Here is a 22620-nt window from a genome sequence, read left to right as displayed (position 1 = left end):
TCCCAGCACAACACATTGTCTGCCGGCTCAGCTGTTTGCTGACTCCCAACTTTGCTTACTCAGCTCCTGGCATTTCCAGATTGGACCTGCTGCCCCTCAACTACAAGTGTGGCCCCTTTCAGGCTGCCCCCAGCCCACCGTCTGCCCCTTTTCCTGGCAAAGCCTTTCTGCAGAGGCCCCGAGCATCACGTGGCTCCTTCCCCATGACAGCACAGACGGCCCCCATATTTATTTTAGCCACCGTTCAGGCTCGGCTGAAGTCTGGGTCTCTCTGCCAGGCCCAACCCTGGGAGAGCGAAGACGGAGGAGCCGAGCTCTCGCCTGCTGAGAGGCAGTTACAGGCCAGAGACCTCAGGCTTTTGTTTTTAATTTGAACTCTTCTGGGAGCAAAATTCTTCTTCCTTCTAATACACTCTCAGACACAGTTCACAAAGGATATAGCACCCTCTCTTAACTTACATACTTGGGCCCATAGAGAAAACTTAAAATACTCCCACTGCATTCAGTACTGAAATGGAAAAAGGCACAGGTCATTTGCTGGGGTTTCCCCTTCCTCCTGCTGTGGCACTCAGATTTCACTACCCCTTCCAATGATTTATTTTCCCCAAAGTTTTTGCCATCATTTCTCCTAAGCATTTAAATAATTTCCTAGAATAAAATGATCTATATACATAATGAAACTATACAAATTCATGTTCTTAAAAATATTTAATGATATAGAAGTTCATATGTTAAGTGGAAAGACCTGGATGGAAAAACATACATATTAGTTTTCAGGTGGTGAACATGATGTAACGTACACAGAATTCGAAATACGATGTACATCCGAAAATTAAAAAAAAAAGGTAAAAAAACCCACATACATATGGTAGGACACTAATTTTGTAAAAAACCACACACACGTCCACTTCAGAAAAACACCAGAGACAGCATCACAGCGTCACTGGTGATTACCTACACGGTGGTGGACCTGAGGGTCATTGTCTACCTGTGCGAACCGTTCATACAATTCTAAAAGCAGTAGGTGGGAGGTTTATGGAAAAACTCCCAGGAATGGAATGAGTGGAGGCGGTGGAGCCACTTCCCTGGAGCTCTTTAACAGGACGCTCAGTGGCAAGAACAGGTTTCAGGCAAACCTGCCTGAAGGCAGGCCAGGCAAGATGGTTCATTCAAACACTTCGTTTCTGCTTCATCCCAATGTGGCTGTGAGGAAGACAATCTTGGTCCTTGCCTTCTCGCAGTTTACAATCTAACCAGAGATGGGCGTGCACTGAGGTACTGGTCCGCCTCCTACAGACATGCCTCACGTGCTCCTCACACAGGTCCCCACACGCAGGAGGGAAGAGCGATGGTCGCATCTTCAGGAAGGGAACAGGCTCAGGTTACATCTCTCCCCTGGCAGGATCTGAACCCAGAGCTCTAACATCAAAGCCTGCTGCCTTAATCATGATACTGCCATATCCTTATCTAAGAAAAAAAATGGTCACAAATGTTTTACAAAATTGCCACCTGGTACAACCAAAGGAACGCCGTACCCACGTTGCCTGTCCTCACACCGCCTGTCGGCAGATACCCCAGTGTCCAACAGGGTAACTGCCAGTCAAAGCGGTCCCAGCAGAGGGGGGCAGCTCTTGGCTCGCCATCTACCATCCTCTCCTGCAGGCCACTTCCAGATTTTGATTTCCCGAAAACCATAATCCAAGGTACCTGAGGGGCCAGCGCAACTATCCCTTCTCCCTTTTCTCAAATCTTCAGTTTCTACACTGGGGTCTCAGAATGTACGCCGATTCCTGCCCCCAAGGCCTTAATGGAGGACATGGGAATGACAGACCTGCCTTTGTTTACAAAATAAAATGATCCCTAGGATTTGAGAGTCTTCTCATTAATTCTCATACTAGCTTCCTACAAATGCACCTCTATAAAAGAACTGACATTAAAGAATACAAAATTGCGACCAAAGGTTTTCACCTTCTGTCATACATTGCTTTAAAGGAAGCACGTGTACTTTGGAAATCACATACAAAAATGACTGAGAGTCTCTGTAAGGCATAACTCCAATGCAGAATTCCTTACTGCCCACTCTGAACCATAGCTGACTGGAAACGACAAAGCCCAAGCAGTTGACACCGACAGACAGACACCCAAGGTGGAGGGGGCTTCTGCCACTCAGCCAGGCACAGCGCGGAGCAGGCCACAGAGCCACGTCTGCAGCATCTCTGAATCCCCCCACAAAGTCCCACACAGGCTCCTCAGCCAAGGCAAGCTCCAGTGTGGCCATCTGACCAATGGCTGGTGGCTCCCTCTAGTGGCGATGTTTTCTTTTTTTTTTACCAATGGGGACTGCAGACAGGGCATCCTTGAAGGCCAGCAGGAAATTAGGCTAAAGGTAAGCCTGGAGTAAGGAAAATGCAATGACTGGGCACGAATGCCCTTCTTCTGAAGACCTGCTGCTGATGACCTGGAGTGAGTATTACTGTAAAGATACAAGGAACTGGGGAAGGAGGCAAAAAGTTGATGGTGGCAGATTGTCTGTCAAAATTCTTTGCAAGGCCAAGATAAAAAAACACATACAGGGGCTGGCCCCGTGGCCGAGTGGTTAAGTTCGCGCGCTCCGCTGCAGGCGGCCCAGTGTTTCGTTGGTTCAAATCCTGGGCGCGGACATGGCACTGCTCATCAGACCACGCTGAGGCAGCGTCCCACATGCCACAACTAGAAGGACCCACAACGAAGAATATACAACTATGTACCGGGGGGCTTTGGGGAGAAAAAGGAAAAAATAAAATCTTTAAAAAAAAAAACAAAAACACATACAAGCTAAATTTAGATATAAATAAGAGGCAACTAAGAAGTTAGACGTTAAATGGTCTCTAGGGTATCAAGACTAATCCTGGAGGGTAATAAGGGATCCTGTGCGCATTTGTAAGTCTGTGGGTCTATGAGACACCAAGGGGGCACAGGAGTAAATAAGACAATGATAATCAATGATTTAAAGGAATATAAATATTAAAACCCACACATCCTAGTAAGTGTTCTTCAAGATGATCTGCTAGGAAGCTGGAATTCACAATACCAGTTTGAAATACTGCCTCAGTGTCTTACTGTCTTAAACACAGAAATGATCTGACCCAGCCTCATCAACCTTTACCAAAACCACTTCCAACCTTGAAGGATAAAGAATCCTGACCACTGGGGCTGGCCCAGTGGCGCAGCTGTTAAGTTCGCACGTTCTGCTTTGGTGGCCTGGGGTTCACTGGTTCAGATCCCAGATGCGGACACAGCACCACTTGGCACGCCATGCTGTGCTAGGCGTCCCACATATAAAGTAGAGGAAGATGGGCACAGATGTTAGCTCAGGGCCAGTCTTCCTCAGCAAAAAGAGGAGGATTGGCAGCAGTTAGCTCAAGGCTAATCTTCCTCAAAAAAAAAAAAAAAATTGTGACCACCAGAGAGAAAACCAAGAATGGACTTCCATCGATTTTCCCAAAGGCTTCTGGGAGATGGTATCATCACCAGCCTCCTGTACCCTTAGAGAAAGTTTTAGATGCACAGAGTTCTCCATGTGTACAAGTTCAGGTCCAGCCACCCAAAGGCAAGAACACGGTTCCTCACAGGAGTTGCTCTGCTAGTGCTTCTTCCAAACAGCCTAGTTTCCAGCTCTGCCCACCGTGTATCTTCAATCTCAGAGGAGACATCAATTAGGACAAATCTAGCTTTAAAGAGGCCCTAGGAGAGGCTTCCTGGATTTGAGAACAATTTTTTCAGCATAAAACCATCTGATTAAAAAAAAATAAATGAGGGGTTCTTCAGTCCAAACTTTTATCTATTAAACCTTGATTACATTGAACAGATTAAGCACAATCTTTTAATACTGGACCCACGTGAATAGGACAGAACTTGGACAGCATCAAATGAGCAGGGATGAGAAAGACCACCGGGGCTGTGGCCACCCTGCAGGTGGACCCCACTGTTGTGGTCTCCTGCGCCTGTCCACCGTCACTGGGCGAAGACCAAGGTGAGGACAGAGTCCGTCTCCACATCCTCTTATACTTGTGATCCTGCTGGCCAGCCTTCCTTCCTCCTGGGTACATTTTTTGGGCCCCAGTTTCCATGTTTTTATCCAGATTTCCAACAACCAGGTCCTTGAAGAACTTTCTGAGGAATTGATCGTATTCTCTCTGTCTTAATGGTGGACAAACTCTCTCTGCTGCTTTATCCCTCAGAAAATAAAACAGACAGCAAGTATGGTTAACCATACAGAAGCCTAGGGCAAAACTCTGGGCCATGTAGCTTTAAGAGACTTAAATTTACTCTAAACACATTCACGAGCTATACAGGAAACACCATTTGCTAGGTAAGCGCGCCGTTAACGACCACAAAACCCCATCAGATTGCTGAGGTCAAGCTGGAGACAGTCAAGCTTTCCAGTAGAAAGTTTCCTTCCCTATCAAAAACATCAGTATCAGTTTGTTTTCCGACAGCGTCTAGGTCTGGGGGGTAGTTTCTCTTCATCTGCTTTCTCAGTTTCTCTTGCTCCAATTTTCTCTGATGCTCCAGGAAGTTTAAAATTATAATCTGTTGTGATGTAAGGTATCGTCCCTTCGAGCCCACGCTGAAATGGAAACACAAAGAGAATGCATGGACACACTCCAAATCCAGCCAGGAGAGTCTGCAGCATTTTATTTCTTCCCCAGAAGACAGTGTTATTAAGGGCGAGTCTGAGTAAGGTCCTCTCACCCTTAAGACACTTGGTTCCCTTCCCTCAAGGGGCCCCACTAAAGCAACTGGCCCAGTTACAAAGGTGACCGCCTCCCTCCTGTCCAATTCAACTCAACAAACACATGGAACAGCACGAGAACAGGTGGGTGTGGGTGTGTGTTTCTCTCTCAAAGAAGTAAAACGAGCAAGAAAGGTAGGAACACCCACTGCCTCCCCAGGCCACTCAGAGGCCCTGCAGTTTGGCAATGAGGCCACATGGATGCCCTTGGCCAACATGACCTTCCCATGGGCGCACCTGAAGACTGTCCTCAGGAAGGGGTAATCCTGGGGCGGCCACCTCTGCCCTCCTCCCTGCTCTCTTCTCCTACAACTTACTCCTGGGATAAGGGCTCCGCTACAGGGCTCTTGACCACGAGTGATAGCAATTCATGGGAGTGGCCTTTGAGGCCACTCTGCCACTCCTCTTGCCTCATCCAGCCTCTACAACAAACCATTTTCCAAACAATAACCTGTTCTCGTGACTCTCACCCCAACTTCAGGTCCTCACTCTCTCTACTGAGGACACGGCCAGCTACCTCCAGGGCAGTCCCTGGGAGCAGTACTCACCTGGCTCTTGAAGACACACTGAGGAACAGAAACGGCTCCAACCAGCAGACAATTCACATTTCTTAGCTCTTCCGGGGGCACAGGAGTGAGGATGTGGTAAAGCCTCTTCTCCATGTCGATCCCCCTACAGATTCCTTGAAGACACACAGAACACACAAAATCATCCTTGTTGGGAGATATCAGATCTCCCCACCACTCAAAATTGAAGAAGGGCTTTTAAAACACGAGTTTTAGGGGCTGGCCCGTGGCCAAGTGGTTAAGTTCGCGCGCTCCACTGCAGTTGGCCCAGTGTTTCGTTGGTTCAAATCCTGGGCGCGGACATGGCACTGCTCATCAAACCACGTTGAGGCAGGGTCCCACATGCCACAACTAGAAGGACCCACAACAAAGAATACACAACTATGTACTCGGGGGCTTTGGGGAGAAAAGGAAAAAAATAAAATCTTAAAAAAAAAAAAAATATGAGTTTTAATTTCAACTGTGTCCTGCTTTGAAAATACAAAGTGCCAAGAGATGGCATATTTGACTGTGAAGACTCTTGGTATACTTCTCCTCATTCAGCTGTGAGGAACCACAGAGGTCTACATGCCAAAGTCCTCGAATGTCTGAGCTGAGGCTGCACAGGCCAGGAGAAAACCCACTAGTGGGGAACACAAAGATGACTCGATCTGTCCCCACCACCAATTCCTTCCTTATGGTCTCTATGAAGTGTCAGTCTTCTATAAATCAGAAACGTGCATTTAATTATTTAAGAATTTTGCTAATTTTAGGTTACGTAGGTCCAGCACCCTTTCAGAAATATACACTGGCATTTATTGACCTCAGGGAACCAGAGGAACAATCGTGTGGTAGGCTTGGCAAAAGAGGCAGGAACCCAAACCAGATGGGCACTGAGAGGCCTCTGGACCTGTGTGATGGAAGTGCCAGGACGTGACATAATCATGTTTGTGCTCAGATCACTCCTGACTCTGGGGAGTCCAGTCAAGAAGCTTTTCTGGTAGTCTACTGCAGAAATGCTGCTGGCTCAGACTGGCATGGAGATGAGATGGAGGACTCCAACATATTTTGAAAACAGAAGCTACCAGACCTGCTAGTGGGTTGGATGTGGTGAATGAAGGTGAGGGGGTGCCAATGAGGACTCAGGGGTCTGGCCCGAACACCAGAGTGACTCTCTGAAGGAGCATTCATAGGCCCGGGAACAGGAGATGGCACTGGGTCGGAGGAGGAGATTCGGGGAGAACATCGGGGGGGGGGTGGATGGACCCATCAGGACCCTGGTTTTGGACCTAAGTCTTAGAGGCCAGGGAGACATCAAGAGAAGTGCACTGGTAACATGGGCTTTGAACTCAGACGGATGGTTGGGCTGGAGAGGTCCTATGGGAAGTCACCCTGAAGATGGATTCAGAGCCCCATCAGGGGGTAAATGGCCTAGAGAAAACATGTCAAGTGAGAAGGCAGCTGTGACCAGGCCCTTAGGAATCCTAGATTCAGAGGAGCTGGGAGGAAAAGCAGAGAAAGGACTGCTTCCTCCTTGTCTTCTGAGGCCCACTGTATACAAGACAGGGATGTTCTCCGACCACTCCAGGCTAGACACAGTTACAAGGTCAAGACTAGCCATCTACAGTTGAAGAAGTGGATCAATTTCAGTAGGTTTATAGACATGTTTTATTCTCAAGACTCACCGAATCCCAAGCAATCACAGATTGGAGTCTGGGCAAGTAGGATGGGTCCATTTGCATAACCTCTGACATCATCCAGGATCTTGCAAAGACCAACCCAGCTGGCATTCACAGCATACAATATATGGGTAGGAGCGACATCAGCGTGAATAATCCGGAGTGCAACTGCATTGAAGGGGACCTGGAAAATAAATTTGCATCTCTCTCTATTAATTCTACTTGAAAGACTACTTTCAATTTTCACAAGTTGACTAGCCAGCTACATAAAGTTATGTCCACCAAACTGCCTTCCAAAAAGTAACTAAACTGAACAGAAACACCAACCAGCACTTGTGTGGTTCATGTTTCACTGCTTTAACACAGAGAACCTAAGAAATGGACGCAAAGCTTCTGTATACCAGCAACACTTCCTAGAAAACTAAACCGAATGCCTGGAGCTTTCTTGTTTGAAGAGACACGTAAGACGCAGGTTTAGAGACATCCTAAACAAAGCTGAGGGAGACTGCGAAAATCCCATTCACTGAGAGGTTTCTTAATGTAAGAAAGTGAAAATCCATCCAGTGAGAAAAGGCCTCCCCTCGTTCCCTAACGCAACAGACCGAGTTCAGGAAAGTGGATCGCATTCCTGCGGGAAGATAAATAACTACCTTTAACATGTAACTTTCAGTAATTCTAAACTTTTAAAGTTGAAAAGTATTTTGTTATACCTATTATTTAGATTTCGAAAGTAAATTTGAAATAAAAGGCAGTTTTAACTTCTGGCAGATAAGTTGTGAGTTCAGTTATAGGGCATCTCCAAGTGAGTAAATTGGAGTAAATCAACCAAACTCCACTAAACAAGCTGCCTCAGAGGCCCCAGCGGAGATGACTCAGAAGCCTGGAGTCAACCTCACCATCAGGCTTGGGAGACATGTCCTCACCATCCAAGCCACTGCTCCTGCCTGTGTGACTTCAGGCCAGTGTCTCCACCTGACTGTGCCCAGTTTTCTAAGCTGTAAACAGGGAGATAACAGCATCTCCCTCACAGAGCTGCCACGAAGTCACTGGGCCATCCCACATAACGTGCTTTGCAGAGCGCCTGGCACAGAGAACGTGCTCAACACTGGAGAGACCACACAGCAGAGGGTGGACACTCAGGGCTCTAGAGTCAGGCTGCCTGGGCTCCAGTTCCAGCCCAAACTTCTACTGTACCACTTTGGGCAAGCTAACTCAGCGTGCCCAGCCTCGGCTCTATCATCTGTAAAACAGGGATAATAACAGGGCCACTATGAGTAGAGCTTAGAACAGAGCACAGCACAGAGTAAACGTTTAAGAAATGCTACCTGTTGCTATTTTACTCTTTCATCATCCAGAATTCTAATATTATGGTGGTTTCTTCCCAAAATAATTCTTAAGAACTTTGATCCCAAGATGCAAATACTCTGGTGCTAGAATCTACTTTTGACAATAACATGAAACACTTTAAGAGAGCTCTCCGGGTGCCAGACACCACTGTGAACACTCGCTGAGTCCACACAACCATTCCACAAGGTCTGGACTGCCTCTGTCCTACAGATGAGAAACTCAGTCGCACACGGCTAGTCAGCCGAAGTGCTGGAGCTAGACTGCCTGGGTCTAATCCCAGAGCCACCTTTGGGTACACCATTCTTAGCCAGCATGGAACCAGAGTTGTGCCCAGCACAGTGGTTCAGAGCATGAGCTCTGGAGCTGGCTGCCTGGGTCTGACGCCAGTCCTGCCGCTTCCGCTGGATCACTCAGCCTCCAGTCCGTAAACGGGGCTAGTTACAGACCCTACCCCTCAGAGTTACTCTGAGGGTCCAACGAGTGAGGAGTTATAAAGTGATGAGAAGAGCGCGTGGCACGAAGGAAGTTACAGAAGCACTTGTGAAACGAACAAAGACAGTCCCCTACACGTTCAGGTTACCTGGTAGGGTGTCAGGCTATGTAAGGGAGAAAGTGGTTTTGGCACCGGGGGCTGCAGCTGGCCAAGGTAACCTAACACCGCCAAATCCCGAAGAACTTTGTTATGCGAGTCTCTGAAAAGCAGATCAGAACGAGGTAAGTAGCAATTTAACTCTACAGGTCTACCTCCCACTCAGGAACATAGGACGTCTGTCATTACGTGGGTTATTTTTACACAGAGCTTGTTTCCACCTTAAGATCTGCAGACTCCGCCCTTCCACAAACCCAGTGGGAAAACAGGAGGCAGAAAGACTCTCCTTCAAGCGAAAGCTCCTGGCAACCAGAACTGGAGGCCACTTCTGGATATTTCTATTGGGAAAGTAACAGTTCAGAAAATAACTGGTTCTCCGTAAATATATAACTGTGACAGAGATTTGAAAACTTTCTCAGGACTTATTCATTTTAAGGAATTCAGGACAGAAGGCCTTGTTAAACTGAAGAAAACTTAATTCTCCAGCCATGATGGTCTATTTACCTATTTCTTGGAGTTTTTCGAAATGTAAAGTCTGACTGAACACACATCAATTTATGTCCAGTAAACACAACTGGACTCTCCTTCTCCTCGTCAACAAAGTCCAAATTCTCTGTAAATTCTGGCAGGTGAAAACCTCTGTTTCTGATTTTGGACTTGCTTTTTGTGTACAAGCCATCCATGTCATCGACGTAGTCAGGGGTGAGGTTTGGCATGTATTTACTTCGGCCAGAACTGAACTGAACGACGTGGCTGGGAGACAGTAATCGGATCAGATCAATGAGAAGCAAAAGCCCGTTGTCTGTGAAGAAGGAGATGACATTAGCAGTCAGTGCACCAAAAAACACCACCACATTCCAACGAGAAACTGTGCTTACAGACTTACTCTTAGACACAGAAATGAGCAATAAGAAGACCCTCCTAAAAACAGGGCTTCAGCACTAACGTTTGAAAGCCAAAAGCTAATTCACACTGCCTGTCCCTTCCTGCCTCCACGGCTTACCTGACACCCAGCCCATTGTGTTGATGATAAGAGGAGACTCTCTCTTGTAGGAGCTGAACACGTACTTTACCATCTCAATATAATTCTCACAGTTGTTTTTACAGGAAATTTTCCCATAATACACCATTTTCTGCGGTGTCCTCTGGTGGGTGAAAGGTGGCCCTAAGAAGATAAAGACGAGAGTAATCAATCCACAACTACTTGAAAGGTGGCAAGGGTTTTGCTTCCGCCATCATCACTGACAAAGATCCTTAGAAAATCTGAGACCAACCTACCATGAGGAATAGCTGTACTCCCATTTCCGGAAATCTAAGCTTCTAACTTAATCCAAAACATGCTCACTTTTACATGAACAGTAACCCCAATTATGTCCTAATATAGCCATTCATTCAGCAAACACTCACTGAGCACCTGCCACGTGCTGGGCATTCTTCTAAATACTTAGGACACATCTGTGAACAAGATAAACAACCCCATCCTTGCAGAGGCTTACATTCTAATAACAACAGCAATCCTCTGTTGGAATACAGCACTTACTATGCCCTGGGTACGTAACATACAGCCTCTAATTTTCATAAAAACAGTATGAGTCAGGCACTATTATCATCCCCATTTTTACAGACAAGAAAATTGAGAAAGAGACTAACTTGACCAAAGTAACACAGCTAGGTTATCAGCTGGGCTTGAACTCAGGTGTCCCAGCTCCAGAGCTGACACTCCCTAATCACACCACCAGTCTGTCCAGCTTAAGCCACTTCCAGTCTCCCCTGGTCGGCAGGCAGGTGAATAGGACCATGTGGCAACACAGTGAGCAGGGCAAAGGCCTTGGTCAACGTGGCTGATGCAAGGCTAACCGGGACAGCCCACAGGTGAGAGAGGGGCTGCACAGTGGAGGGAGTGAACGAATACAAAGGGACTGAGCAAACATGTAAACATACCGAGAATAACTGTAGCCAGGGTTCTTACATCAGAGAAGGACCTTATAAACAGAAAAGAAGGAAGACTAACTAGAGTGAACCCTGGGTGTCAGTTTGGAATTGGAACAATTGGTGCAAATCCATGGCTCTTAAAAACCAGAAAAGATTTACAAAGAGATATAGATGTCTGAGTGTGTGCATATGCATACAAATACACATATGTACACACATATATGGCAAGTGTGGGTTTAAACATACATATATTCCTTATACCTGTCCCCGGAGGGGATGTGTCCACTGAGGGCACCTGGAAGCAACGACACCCCAGAAGAAAATAGCACGTCTAGTTATAGTTGGAAGGAAAAACCCTGGCAAACACTACCTTAACCAAGCGAGCAAAGCCAACATCCTGGTGACAGGACCAGTGACAGCACGTTGATACGATGCACTGAGCACACAGCATCACTTCTAAATCTAATCATGAGGGACATTCCACAAATGCACTCTTCAATGCTGTCAAGGTCATAAAAGATAAGAAAATCTGTTCCAGATTGAAGGAGATTAAAGATTTACAAGTATACCCTGGGTCTATACAAATGACTGGGACAATGGACAAAACTGGAGTAACGGTACTGTAGCAATGTTACTATCCTGATTTTGGTGGTTGTGTTACATATGTATGTACATATGTAACAGAGTGCCCTTGTTTTCAGAAACATCTACGGAGGAGCCAGCCCAGTGGCGCAGCAGTTAAGTGCGCACATTCTGCGTCGGCAGCCCCGGGTTCGCTGGTTCAATCCCAGGTGTGAACATGGCACCACTTGGCAAGCCATGCTGTGGTAGGCGTCCCACATATAAAAAACAGAGGAAGATGGGCATGGATGTTGGCTCAGGGCCAGTCTTCCTCAGCAAAAAGAGGATTGGCAGCAGGTGTTAGCTCAGGGCTAATCTTCCTCAAAAAAAAAAAAAAAAGAAAGAAAAACCTACTGAAACGCTACGGGGTAAAAAAGGAAAAGAAAATCAAATGGACTAGAGAAAATGTAAAAGAAAAAAAAAGAGGAACAATGAATCCAGCCAAAGAGCTATGCCTAAACAACTATTTTTGATACACTTGTTAAAATACTGTAAATGTTTTAAGAATTCTTATTGACAAAAAGTCTGTTAAATCTCTAACATATCTAGCAACCTAATATGATACCATCTGCTTCTTTTAAAAGTTAACTAGGGGTCAGCCCCGAGGCCGAGTAGTTAAGTTCACGCACTCTGCTTCGGCGCCCCAGGGTTTCGCCGGTTGGAATCCTGGGCGCGGACACGGCACTGCTCATGAGGCCATGCTGAGGAGGCATCCCACATGTCACAACTAGAAGGACCCACAACTAAAAATACACAACTGTGTACCGGGGGCCTTTGGGGAGAAAAAGGAAAAATTAAATCTTTAAAAAAAAAAAAGTCAACTAGGGCTCAGCCCAGTGGCCTAATGGTTAAGTGTGGCGTGCTCCACGTCAGCAGCCCAGGGTCAGTTCCTGGGCACGGGTCTACACCAATTGTCAGTGGCCATGCTGTGGTGGTGATCCACATACGAAACAGAGGAAGACTGGCAACAGATGTTAGCTCAGGGTGAATCTTCCTCTAGCAAAAAGAGGAAGATTGGCGACAGATATTAGCTCTAGGTGAATCTTCCTTGGGAAAACAAAAGTCAAATGAACAATCACACGATTATCTCGACAGACAAAGCAAAAGTATTTGACAAAATCCAACATCCTTTCATGATAAAAGCATTCAACAAACTAGGAACAGAAGGCAACTTCTTCAACCTGACAAAGGGAAACTATGAAAAACCCACAACTCACATCATACTTAATGGCGAAAGACTGGATGCATTCCCTCTTAAGATCAAGAACAAGAAAAGGATGTTTCCTTCTATTCAACATTGTGCTAGAGGTTCTAGCCAGAGCTATTAGACAAAAAAGAAATAAAAGGCATCCAAACTGCAAAGGAATTCACAGATGACATGATCTTATACATAGAAAATCCCAAAGAATTCACAAGACAGCTACTAGAGCTAATAAGGGAATTCAGCAAATTGCAGGTCACAACTTCAACAGGCAAAAATCAGTATGTCTATAAACCAGCAATGAACAATCTGAAAGGAAAGTAGGAAAGCAGCTCCACTTACAACAGCTAAAAGAATTAAATCTTTAGGAATAAATCTTTTTTTCTTTCTGCTTTTTTTTGGTGAGGAAGATTGGCCCTGAGCTAACATCTGTTGACAATCTTCCTCTTTTTATTTTTCCCTCCCCAAAGCACCAGTACATAGTTGTATATCCTAGTCATAGGTCCTTCTAGTTCTTCTGTGTGGGATGCCACCACAACATGGCTGGATGAGCGATATGTAGGTCTGCACCCAGGATCCGAACTGGCAAAACTCAGGCCACCAAAGCAGAGTGCGCGAACTTAACCACTACACCACCGGGCCGGCCTCTTTAGGAATAAATCTAACCAAGGACGTGAAATACTTATATGCTGAAAACCACAAAATATTGCTGAAAGAAATTAAAGACAACCTGAAAAAATGGAGAGACATCCCTTGTTCATGGCTAGGAAGACTTGACATTGTTAAGATGTCAGTACTACCCAAAGCAATCTACAGATTCAACACAATCCCTATCAAAATTCTAACAGCCTTTTTCAAAGAAATGGAAAAGCCAATCCTCAGATTCACATGGAATTGCAAGGGGGTCCCCAAAGGCCAAAACAATCTTGAAAAAGAATAAAGTTGGAGGACTCAAATTTCCCAACTTTCAACTTACTATAAGCTACAGAAATTAAAAGAGTATGGTAATTGCTTAAGGACAGATACACAGATCAATGGAATAGAATAGAATACAATATATGGTCAAACGATTTTTGATAAGTGTGCCAAGACCACTCCCCGAGGAAAGGACAGTCTTCTCAACAAATAGTGATTTGAAAACTGGATTTATTGTTGGTAGCGTCATTGAGTCGATTCTGACTCCAGGCAACACTGCACACGGCAAAGCGGAACGCTGTCCAGTCTTTTTGTGCCGTCCTCTCCCCTTCCTACATATATCCCACAGTGCTCCACTGCTATTCACAGGGTTTTCATGGTCAATTTTTTCAGATGTGGGTGGCCAGGTCCTTCTTCTTAGTCTGTCTGGTCTGGCAGCTCCACTGAAACTGTCCACCATGGGTGACTGCTAGCTTTTGAAATCCCAGTGCCATAGCTTTCAGCATCCCAGCAACATGCAGCCACCACAGTATGACAACTGACAGACAGCTGGTGTGGTTCCCTGACAAGCAAACAACCCCGGGCTGCAGCAGTGAGAACGCTGAATCTTAACCACTAGACCCCCAGGGCTGGCTGGAAAACTGGATATCCATATGCAAAAGAATAAAGTTGGACCCTCTCCTTATATCATATACAAAAATTAACTCAAAATGAATCAAAGACCTACATGTAAGAGCTAAAACTTATAAAACTCTTAGAAGAAAACATTACAGAAAATCTCTGTGACAATGGATTTGATGGCAACTACATGGATATGACATCAAAAGCACAGGCAACAAAAGAAAAAATAGATAAACTGGGCTTCATAAAAATTAAGAACTTTTGTGCATCAAAGGATACTATCAAGAAAATGGAACAATAATCTATAGAATGGGAGAAAATATTTGCAAATCACATATCTCATAAGGGATTAACATTCAGAATATACAAAAAACTCCTAAAACTCAACAAAACAACCCAACTCAAAAATAGGCAAAGGACTCGAATAGACATTTCTCCAAAGAAGATATACAAATGGCTAATAAACACATGAAAAGATGCTCATCATCATTAATGGAAACCAAAATCAAAATGAGCTATCACTTCGCATCTAACAGGATGGCTATACTCAAAACAATAAGCAGGGGCCGGCCTAGTGGCACAGCAGAATTAAGTGGGCATGACCCACTTTGGCGGCCCGGGGTTTGCCGGTTTGGATCCCAGGTGCAGACATGGCACCGCTCATCAAGCCATGCTGTGGTAGGCGTCCCACATATAAAGTAGAGGAAGATGGGCACAGATGTTAGCTCAGGGCCAGTCTCCCCCAGGAAAAAGAGGAGGATTGGCCGCAGTTGTTAACTCAGGGCTAATCTTCCTCAAAAACAACAACAACAACAAAAAACCCCCCCAATAAGTAGTGGTGAAGATGTGGCGAAATTAGAACAATTGAGCATTGCTGATAGGAATGTAAAATGGTGCAGCTACTGTGAAAAACAGTTTGGCAGTTTCTCAAAAAGTTAAACATAGAACTACCACATGACCCAGCAACTCCACTCCTAGGTATATATCCCAAAGAACTGAAAGCAGGGTCTTGAACAGAGACTTGTATAGCAATGTTCACAGCAGCCCTATTCACAACACCTCAAAGGTGGAAACAATCCAGGTGTCCGTCAACAGCTGAATGGATAAACAAAATGTGATATATACATACCATGGAATAATCTTCAGCCGTAAAAAGTAACTAAATTTCGATATATGCTAGAATATGGACAGACCTAAAAACTATTACGCTTAGTGAAAAAAGCTAGATGTGGAATTACAAATACTGTATGATTTCACTTATATGAAGTACCTAGAACAGGCAAATTCACAGAGACAGAAAGTAGTAAACAGCAGTTACAAGGGTCTGGAGGGAGAGTGGGAAGGGGGAGTTACTGTTTAAGGGGTACAGCATTTCAGTTTGGGATGATGAAAAACATCCCAAATTGATATTGACAGTGGTGATAGTTACACACACTATTCGAATGTTCTTAATGCCACTGAATGTACACATATGAATGGTTAAATATCATGTTATGCAAATTTCACCATTAAAAAAAAAGCAATATGAGATTCTGAACCAGAGAAAGGACACTAGTAGGAAGACTGGTGAATTCTGAATAAAATCTATAGACTGTTAATAGTATTAAATCAATGTTAATTTCCTGGTTTAGAGCATTGTATAGGGTTATAGAAGACGTTAATAGTAGAGGAAGATGTTTCTTATTTACATAAAACAAAATGGATAGTAGTTCCATTTACTAAAACAGAACCCTGGAGAAGTAGCAGTTTGGGGTTTTTTGGAGGCTTGAGGAAGCTATGGGAAGACCATGAGTTCGGTAGGCAGATGTTCACTTTTTATATCTTATACTTTTATATTCTTTGAGTTTTTAATAAGCATTCACTGTGTTTTACAAAACCAAGACATTTAAGAAATGTATATCACGTACCTAGAACTGGTTCTGTAATATTAAGTAAAGAAATACAACCCGGAGGAGTAAATTCCGTCTGTCCCAGATCACATTCCAAATAGTCAACGCAGGAAATACTGAAAATTTAACAGAAAGAAAGTCTTAACCAGCTTTACTATATCAAAAGAATAAACCAGATCTTCAAGATTTTATGAGATCCACAGGCCTAATTAGGGGGAATGCTCCAAAGATGATGACCAATATAAAAAGAACAACGTAAAGAGAAAATGTGATACAGGCATGGCCACAGTGCCCGTTCATAATACGGATACAACTCTGTCTTTCTTAAAATTTTATCTTTAAAGTGTAACAGAATTTACCCCTAATCTGAATCTCTGGATTTGGACAAACCAAGTGACTCCTCTCAAAAGCTCACAGATAGGCAGTCAGTACACCCCGAGAGCATCGTCACCTGACTCCAAAACACAGCATGACAGAGAAGGGCACCACTCAGCCGAGCAGCTGTATATAACCCGTATATATAAGATAGCTGTAGATATAAAGCTGTATATATAAGAGTTGTACATAATCTCTACTTAGAAGTCAAGATGCATTTGCATCGGATTCATAAATCAAAAACACAACTTCATGTCAAAAATCTAGCAATATGTCAAAACTGGAATAAAAATACTCTTACCTATTTAACAACTGGTTGATCAGGGATCTATTAAATGTTGATTTTCCAACGTCCTGAGCTCCACAAACCAGAATGATAGGGCAGCCATCTACTTCTTCTGGAGGTGAAACAAACATTGACCCGTAGAATTAGCCATCTTCTTTAGGACTCTGATCATAAACAGTCATCCTCTGAGGCTTTGGCAGATAAACGCTGGAATTTATCAATGTCACTCACCACAAGAAACGCTGACTAACTCTTCCATGGCTGAAAGGGCACTCTCAGTTAAACGAAGGCCGTTTTTCTTTTTCTCTCTTTTAATGCCAACAGACCTCAAGGCGAAATATTCAGAGTTAATCTGGAAAGTCGGACTCTGAAATTAACAATTTAAACTTTAAGAAAAGGTGAAAACAAATGTACCTTTTTTTATTCAGTTCTAAATTAATAAGACTCATACAGCTGTGAGCTACAAAAGTTAAATTTGATCCCTCCCTTTCTCTCACTTCCCAAATCCAACCCTTCAGTAACTCCTGTCAACTCTACTCCTAAAGTTATCCGTGGCTCTGTTTTCATAGCTTACTCTTACATCCAAGCTGATACCACCTCTGCAGGAGACTCCAGAAAAAAAATGCATGTAAATTTAATGTGTGAAATTTAGAAGTGATTACCAAAAGAAAAATTCAATAGCAGACCACAGCTGTAGAATAGGTTGGTGATTTAGAATAAAATCAAGACAATCTCCAAAACATAAAGCAAAAAGACAAAAAATACACACAGGCAGCTGAAAAGATGTAGAAGACAGTTCTAGCAAGTCCCACTGCGTTCTAACTGAAGTACCAGGAAACCACAGGAAAGCAACCCAAGGAATGTAAGAGCTCGATCCTGGCTGAAGCAGATGGGGCTCAGATGGAGTGAGGCCACAGTGTCCAAGAGGCTCCAGGAAGAGACCCACCCACGAACGCATCCTCGTGCAATTCATCAACTCGGAAGATAAAGACATCATAAAAGGAACAAGAGTCAGCCTGGTGTGAAATTTCCTATCAGCTGCTCTGGATTCTAGACAACAACGGAGCAAGGCCTTCGAGGTTTTCAGGAAAACTTCTCTGAACCTACAAGTCTACACTCTGCTCAGCTATCAATCACTGAGGGCAAAATATCTTATAAAATGAGATGATCTAAAGTTTACTCTCTGCCTTATATAAAAATCCAGAATGTATTACATATAAGTAGGGCAAGGGAAGTTATCCAAGAAAGAGCAAAAGGAATATAAACAGTAGTGGTTAAGTCCCAGAAAAAAAAACATGAGGGGCCAGCCAGTGGCACAGTGGTTAAGTTCGCACGTTCCGCTTCTGGGCGGTCCAGGATTCACCAGTTCAGATCCCGGGTGCGGACACGGCACCGCTTGGCAAAAGCCATGCTGTGGCAGGCCTCCCACATATAAAGTAGAGGAAGATGGGCATGGATGTTAGCTCAGGGCCAGTCTTCCTCAGCAAAAAGAGGAGGATTGGCAGTAGTTAGCTCAGGGCTGATCTTCCTTAAAAAAAAAAAACAAGTGTGTCTGATCACTGCATTTGCAACATTCACTTTTAACTACTAACGGTTTGGTAACATGGGATTTCCATTTCCTTCTCTACAGCCCTGATCTAGTTACTAGATTCTGCACTAGATTAAACTTAGGTAACCACAATAGTTCATTCATTGTCCCACCCTCATTTCATTTCTTTTCCTCTCACTTCAAACCTCCAACACCTACCTACTACCTACGCCCCCCTCAGTGACGACCGTGATCCATTTCTCAGAGTAACAGGAAACAATCAAGAGAACTTCTACTTGTCTCTGGCCCTATCCTGGGCATTTCCTCCAGGTATCCTGAATGAACTGCTCCCAAGGCCAACGCCTCCACGCGGAGACCAGAACCAGAAGCCCTCCCTCGAGGTCAACTCACTCACACACTTGGAGCTGTCCTCACCTCTCTCTACTGCATCAGGGCTCTCTCCTCTGGATCATTCCCACCTGCTGTGTTCAAACATGCTGTTTTTTTAGCCATCTTAACAAAAAACAAAACTCTCTGACCACACTTAGTCCTCCAACTACTGTGTCATTTCTTTCCTTTCCTTTACAGCTAAACTCCACAAAAGCCCTTGTGCTCCTTCTTCCCAGGCTCCTGACGCCACTCCAGTCAGGCCATCCTCCTTGGCAGTCGACTGACACGACTCTCACCCAGACCACGCTCCTACTTCCAGAGTTCCTTTCTAGGCCTCATCTCAGCCCCAGGAGCATCTGACACAGCTGTTTACTTCCATGTCCTTTAAGGACGGGCTGACCACACTCACCGGTCTTCCTCTAACGTCAACCGTCACTCTTCCGTCTCTGCCAGTCCCTCATCTAGCCCACTTCACGCGAGTGCCGGGGGCTCAGTCCTTGAACGTTTTCACCTCTATCTGTATCAACTCCCTTGGTGTTATTATCTCATGCAGCCTTTGGAACCCTTTTCTGCTGAAAGATCCCAAATTTACATTTCTAACTTCTTCTCTGAACTCCAGACTCACATATTCAACTGCCCACTTGAGATCTCCAACTGAATGTGTAACAGACATCTCAGAGTTAATGTATCTAACTCGGCTCCTCCTACAGTGCCCTCATCTCAGTTAATAGCAAGTCCATGCACCAAGGTGGTTAAGCCAAAAAGCCTTGTTATTCCGCGTGGAGGCGTTGGCCTTGGGAGCAGTTCATTCAGAATACCTGGAGGAAATGCCCAGGATAGGGCCAGAGACAAGTAGAAGTTCTCTTGATTGTTATTCCTTGATTGTTCCTCACACCTCACATCTAGTTTGTCCAATAATCCTGCAGATTAGACTCAATTTATGGCTCATGGGAGACAATTATGGTAATAGACCTTGGCTTTAGGAAATTAATAAGATGGCCAGCAAAAATTTGAAGGTGCAAAAGAGAGAGGAAAAACTGTAAATACACCGAAATTACTCATTCACAGCTTAAAGAAAATTTATACTGTCTCATGTTAAGTAAATCAAGATATAATCATTTAAAAATGCCAAAAGGCATTTAACTAACCACAATATGAAATGACAGCTTTCACTGGGGAATGAAACTAAGGGGAGGAGAAGAGACTTTTTCATGCTTTATCTTTCTATGCTATTTTTTACTGTACACACGTTACATCTGTAAGACCTACAGCACAACATGACAGACAGACTGATCTCCCAAGGGAGGATCCTACATAATCATTTGATAAGACTATTTTGGTGAAAGTGATTAGCAAAACTCTGAATGAAAACTGGTTCTACCTCTTGTACAAAAACGTAAGATAAACCTGGATGGCTGATTATGAAGTTTACAGTGGAGGTTTTCAGATGTTCTAGCATCACAATGGAACACAGAGGAGAAAAATTCTTCATCAACCAACATCTGTCATCTGTAAAGAAAAATAAACTACCTTAGAAATAACAACTCCATTAAATTCTATGCCCTTTAGGACTACCATCTCCTCGGCTAAGTTGCAAACTTTTTGAGAGTAGGAATTATGTTTGAGAGCCTTTTTCAGGAGGCCATACTGCATAACAGGAACACACCAGGATGGAGAAATGAATCCAGGTTTGCTACACACTAGCTGTGTGGCCCTGGGCAACTTTTCTCATCTGTAAAATGGTGAAAACAGTAGTTTCAATCTTGTGTGTGTTTAAACAAACATAGTAAAGTGTGCAACGTCTACGTTGTAGTAAGCATCTAAAAATTATAAGCCTTATTAGAGTGAGCTCTCGGTCAGTTACCCAGTTCTTTTCATTACCCTTGTTAAGATGAGGTTTGAGCAAAGTTCGGGCTTCCCTTTTCATCTCTTTCTTGTTTTTCTCAGACACTGAGTAATGAACTGCAGTGATAGCCAGGCGAGTGTGGGTATAGGTAGAGAAGACATCTTGGGCAGGCTGGCCTTGGCTGATGGTGAAACCGAACACCTGCACCTGGCCATAGAGGCAGGTCACACGACAGATCCCGCTAAACGTAAAACCCTAGAAGGGAGAGAAAAAAGAAAGAGAGAATGTTACAGATTCTGTTACTAATGACTGAAATTTTCTAAAATCTTAATCACTACTCAGTTACGAAAAGATAGCTGGTTTCTAACTAACAGAATACATTGTACTAGGTGACCATCAGGTGATTGATGTTTTTAACCTAGGATCTATTGCATGACAGCCACAGAGACAGAACACTGACACATGAAGAACAGGCGGGTCCCATGACCTGGGCTCTGCTGTTCTCAGGGCTCCCTGTCCTTCCCAAGTCTCTCCTATCCCTGGTTTTCACTCGCCTCCTGCATTGGAGGGGGACCTCCCAGTCCGAGTGAAGAGCAGGAGCCGTGCAACCAGGCTGCCTGGGTTTGAATCCCAGCTCTGCCTGACCTAAGCTATATCTCAGTTTCTTCATCTGTAAACATTCACAGCAACGACGGTATAGACGCCACAGACGCTGGCAGTATTAAACGGGTTCGTAAACCTAAAACACTTACAACCTGACATTTCTAAGCCCCCAGTAAACGAGACTTAATGTTATTACTACTAAAGGACCTTTCAGCTCTGAAGGCCTAGAAATCCCCTCAGCAGGGTCCTTGTTATCCTCGGCTCAGCATCCCCGACACGAGGAATGCGCCCAACTTGCGACCAGAGAACCGGCAGAAGGGACCACGGTCTCCCCCTAGCCTGCACCTCCCTTTGCCCACCGGGCCCCATACCACCCACCTGCTCGAGCGGCAGCAGCACCAGCGCGCGGCCCGGGCCGGCCGGTCGCACCGGCGGGATGGGGAGAGTCGCGAGGTAACTCGAGACGGGGTCAGCTGCCGGGGCCGGGCTGGGGGTCGGGCTGGAGGCCGGGCTGGGGGCGGCGGTCTTGGGCCTCCGGGCCGCCGCTGCGCGCGACGCCAGGCAGCCGCCCTCCCGCCAGTCCGCGCCGGCCGCCTGGGTCTGCAGCAGCCGCCGCCGCAGACGCCTTCGGCCGCACCAGCGCAGGGCCCCGAGCCGGCGGCGGGGCCGGCGGCTGAGAATGAGCTGGGGCCGTGCCTTGCGGGCTCGCAGCCACGTGGAGCGGGAGGGACCCTGCCTGGAGAGCAGCGGCGAGTCCGCCATGCTGGTCGCCGGCGCCTGTCGCGCGAGAATCTCGCGAGATCCCGTCGCTCCGCCCCGCGGCCCGTCGAGCGGCCAAAAGGGAGCGGCCTGGGAGCTGCGGGCGCCCTCTGTCGGCGACCCCGGCAGCGCACCTGGGCCTTGGCTGGCCCCTCGGAGGCTCCAGCCCGCCAGGGGGCGCTCTGGGGGCGGCCGCCTCGGCGCCACCCCGCCGGCCGTCCCACTTAGGGTCACATTTACATTATGCAAAAGCCCCACTCCGGCCACCTCGAGAGGGAAAACCAGGTACCCGACCCGACAGCAGTGCCACCTCTCCGGAAATCCACCTGGTATTTTTCTTTCCTGCAGAAAAAGCTCTAGGATTGGCCGTTTAAACAAAACCGGTCTATTTGCGTACCATCTGTTTGCATGCATTTGTCTTTGGGCTGAAGGTAAACTAACGATGATTCACTCAGAATTTCAGTGTCAGAAAACTGAGAACTAGGGGGGAGATCAATTCAAAGCCAGGTCTCATTCGGTAAACTGAGGCCCAGGTAAAAGATTCTAAAACCCACAGCTCCCTGATAGCAACCCTCCACACCCTGTCCCTCAGGGCCCCCAGAGCAGCTGTGTCCCTGCCTTCCTATGACCCCCCCCCAAAAATGCCAGGGCTCCCTTCCTGAGCCAGGTGAAGCTACCGGCACCAGAGCAAGGGCAGAACCCACAACCGTGCAGAGGAAG

The 22620-nt window shown here is 45.6% G+C and overlaps 1 protein-coding gene across 2 annotated transcripts; it reads right to left on the bottom strand.

Annotated features, from left to right (window-relative positions):
* Nucleotides 1–693: 693 nt before the first annotated feature.
* NOL9 (nucleolar protein 9) lies at nucleotides 694–21943 on the bottom strand. 2 transcript variants are annotated; one of them, XM_070511219.1, is made up of 13 exons: nucleotides 21520–21925; nucleotides 20574–20793; nucleotides 20074–20201; nucleotides 17544–17750; nucleotides 17006–17141; nucleotides 16790–16886; nucleotides 16132–16229; nucleotides 9938–10099; nucleotides 9439–9736; nucleotides 8926–9037; nucleotides 7005–7182; nucleotides 5323–5456; nucleotides 694–4609 (listed from the first exon to the last, which is right to left on the bottom strand). In XM_070511219.1, the coding sequence occupies exons 1-13, from the start codon at nucleotides 21901–21903 to the stop codon at nucleotides 4460–4462; spliced, it is 2304 nt and encodes a 767-aa protein (XP_070367320.1). In that variant the 5' UTR covers nucleotides 21904–21925; the 3' UTR covers nucleotides 694–4459. The 2 variants fall into 2 exon arrangements, with proteins under 2 accessions (XP_070367320.1, XP_044625510.2); XM_044769575.2 differs by lacking the exon at nucleotides 17544–17750 and having other exon boundaries at nucleotides 21520–21943.
* Between the last annotated feature and the right edge of the window lie 677 nt (nucleotides 21944–22620).

This window comes from Equus asinus, chromosome 5 (genome assembly GCF_041296235.1).
Source record: "Equus asinus isolate D_3611 breed Donkey chromosome 5, EquAss-T2T_v2, whole genome shotgun sequence".
Taxonomy (NCBI): Eukaryota; Metazoa; Chordata; class Mammalia; order Perissodactyla; family Equidae; genus Equus; species Equus asinus.
This window is presented reverse-complemented; position numbering and strand designations above follow the sequence as displayed.